Below are 3,041 nucleotides of genomic sequence, written 5' to 3'. Positions count from 1 at the left end.
GCTTTTCCTTATAATCCCCTGGAAGTTGCTGCGCTACCGTAGTCCTGGTCCGGATGGAAAAATGGCACCGTTTCATAAAACGAAAGCACCAAGACGGACCTCCTTGGAAATGTTCAATGTTCATCTCTTCAGCTAGTGAAACTGCTTTTAGCCGAATGGTGACCGTCGAAACGCTTCTCCCGCTCGCTCTTTGCTCGATGATCCACCGCTCGAGTCTTTCCTCCAACTCGAGCCACCTCGCCTTATGTCCGCGGAAACTCAGCTGCGTTTTCTTGACCTGCCGGAGCTTGTTTTCCAGCTTCCTCCATTTGCGAACCATCGATTCGTTAATCTTAAATTCTCTCGCCGCTGCTCGATTTCCATGTTCCTCCGCGTAGCTGATGGCCTTCAGTTTAAACTGTGCTTCGTAAGCGTGTCTCTTTGCCATTTTCAGGGTTGTTAAAACAACGATGTCCTGCATAATGCACATACCTGTTCTTTTATACAGGTATGTGCGATTGTCCCGGTATATACGATCAACGCCCACACTTCACCCTTTAACGTTCTCATGGTGTTCTCTACTACGTCCTCCTTACAACACATAGGGCGCACCGCGCTATAGGGCGCGCCGTACTTTTTGAAGAAAATCTAAGACTTTTAAGTGCGCCTTATGGTCGTGAAAATACGGTATTTGTCTTTTGCAACTAAACAGCTCCACTCCCCTGTCTCTGTTACACCCTGAAAAGGGGCTGAAAAGGGGATAAGTCAATGATGACGCTCAGACACAGTGGCGGCTCCTGAAAAAAATCTCAGGGGGGGCAATTTTTATGATATCGACTAAAATGACCCATTTAATGAGTACATCAAACAACACAATTTTAATTTAAATTTAAAATGAACAACCATATTCTGGCCATTTGTATAGATTTGTAAAAATGAACAACCATATTCTGGCCATTTGTATAGATTTGTAAAAATGAACATGAACAGATTTTTTTTTTTTTTTTTGAATGAATGAAAAATAACTATTGAAAACAACAACTGTAAACTGATTGGGGGGGTGGGCTAAAGAGAGAAAGAGAGAGGGATGGAGAAAGAGAGTAAATATGGTTAAGGGTTCTTATTTGTACAAGAACTTTGCTCGTCTGTCTTTCTGAGTGGCAAATTTCTCGATGACCCTGGTGTTGAAATCAGGAAGTTCTTGTGTGAGTTTTTTCTCTATGGACAGCATAGCCAGAGCGTTGAGCCGATCCTGAGCCATATTGTTTCTCAGGAAAGTTTTTATCCTCTTTAAAGTAGAGAAACACCTCTCCGATTCTGATGTTGTCATTGGTGTGGTGATGAGGATGTTAAGAAGACTTACAGTTTCGGTGAATGTGTCTTGAAGGTTGTTTTCCATCAGAACCTGATAGAGCGCCAGCGCACCACTACAACTCTGAAACTCCTCGTTGTCGTAGATCAGGGACAGTTCTGTTTTAAGTCTGGCTTTGTCCAATGAGGGATAGGCTTCCACTGTGGTTTGTAGTGCTGCATCTGGAAAATTTTTGCTGTGTTGTTGGAACAAGTCTCCTTGCAACAGAGTGGCGCTGACAAGGTGCTTGGTGAAAGAAAACCTCTCCTTGGCATGGCTCATAATGGTGTCGCACACCTATCCAATAATATATAATTGGTAAGAGTTAGATTCAGTGGTAAGACTTTGGCACATGTCTCATGTTAATCATTATTCTGAAAAAAAAAATCTGTCCATAACAAAACAAAACAGTCATGACCACTATATCAAATGACATCTGACAGCATCGTCATTAGATTTTATCTGATGATCCGATTTAAATCAGACCAAGCAGCTAGTGCTTACCTCCAGTGCCAAATGGTGTTGCCTGTCTTCCCCCAATGTTCTCCGTCTCTTTGTGGGTGGGTCTTGAACAGGTCCCCTGTACTCCTCATCCACAACCAGATTAGGAAGTGCCTCCCTGATCCAATACATAAGTTTCATTAATGGCTTCTGAAAACTGAATAGGGATATATTAACCAAACACAAACCAAACAAAGGTTGTGTTCTAATTACCGGGAATTACCGGATTTAATTAATAACCGGACCTGGTTTAATGGCTGGGGGAAAACCAGTGCAAGTAAATAAAGGCCCTGGCCATAATTTCAGGAAATAGCCTATGGTATAGGCTACATCAAATCATTACTGGGAATATACTTCATCAAATATACTTAATCAAATATTTTTCATAAAATTACTTCAAAGGCTGATATAAATCAAAATTATCTGAATTCCATTAAACATTTAAGTCACAGAACACAGAATATATGCAGAGAATTTGATAGAATCTATGCATAGATAATTAACATTTATTCTAGGTTACATATTTATGCTTTTATGCCTACCTGATAGCCTGCATGCGGCTGATGAATGTCTGGGTGATCCCTGCGATGGTGACAGAATCGATGTTTCTCTTCTGTAGGTGGTTATACAGCATGTCTACATGTGGCATTATCTTGTGAAACAAGGCCAGGAAAAAACAGAAAGCTTCGTCTTCCAGCATTCTCACGAAACCACCGGCATCTCTCTTTGTAGGGGCATCAAATCCTTCACTGTTACGGATGGTCTGAAAACACCTCACCAGATCGTCTTTATGTTCATACACTGTATTCACAGCACGACTGTTGAAGTTCCAACGGGTTGCCGATGCACTTGGAAGTCGGTGCGCCACCACCTCGTCAAGCACTGCAGTCCTCTTGCTCGATTTAGTAAAAAAAGAAGCGAATCCTGCTATGTCGGAAAAAAAGTGACTGATTTGAGGGATGTGGGAGGTTGCTTGTTGCATTACCAGGTTTAACTGATGGGCATAACAATGTACGTAGTGAGCATTAGCATAAATGTCCTGTATCTTACGCTGCACTCCTCCAGTGGTACCCCTCATTACAGCGGCCCCATCGTAGGCCTGGGCGATCAACTTTCTCTCTTGTCCCTGGGGGAGGATGAAGCGCAGCCTCTCCGATAAGGCACTGGCTATTGCATCTGCACAAGCATTGGGTAGCTTGATGAATTCAAA

At 42.5% G+C, this 3,041-nt stretch overlaps 1 protein-coding gene across 1 annotated transcript; it reads right to left on the bottom strand.

Annotated features, from left to right (window-relative positions):
* Window positions 1-802: 802 nt before the first annotated feature.
* LOC147334953 (zinc finger MYM-type protein 1-like) lies at window positions 803-2,841 on the bottom strand. Its single transcript, XM_086286961.1, has 3 exons — window positions 2,374-2,841; window positions 1,835-1,949; window positions 803-1,627 (listed from the first exon to the last, which is right to left on the bottom strand). The coding sequence occupies exons 1-3, from the start codon at window positions 2,811-2,813 to the stop codon at window positions 1,100-1,102; spliced, it is 1,083 nt and encodes a 360-aa protein (XP_086143087.1). The 5' UTR covers window positions 2,814-2,841; the 3' UTR covers window positions 803-1,099.
* Between the last annotated feature and the right edge of the window lie 200 nt (window positions 2,842-3,041).

This window comes from Aulonocara sp. 'chitande type north' Nkhata Bay, linkage group LG3 (assembly GCF_057382095.1).
Source record: "Aulonocara sp. 'chitande type north' Nkhata Bay isolate Kocher_YH1m ecotype deep benthic linkage group LG3, A_spYH_male_GT1.1, whole genome shotgun sequence".
In the NCBI taxonomy this organism is placed as follows: Eukaryota; Metazoa; Chordata; class Actinopteri; order Cichliformes; family Cichlidae; genus Aulonocara; species Aulonocara sp. 'chitande type north' Nkhata Bay.
The sequence above is the reverse complement of the archived record's forward strand: the minus strand, read 5'-3'. Positions and strand labels throughout refer to the sequence as shown.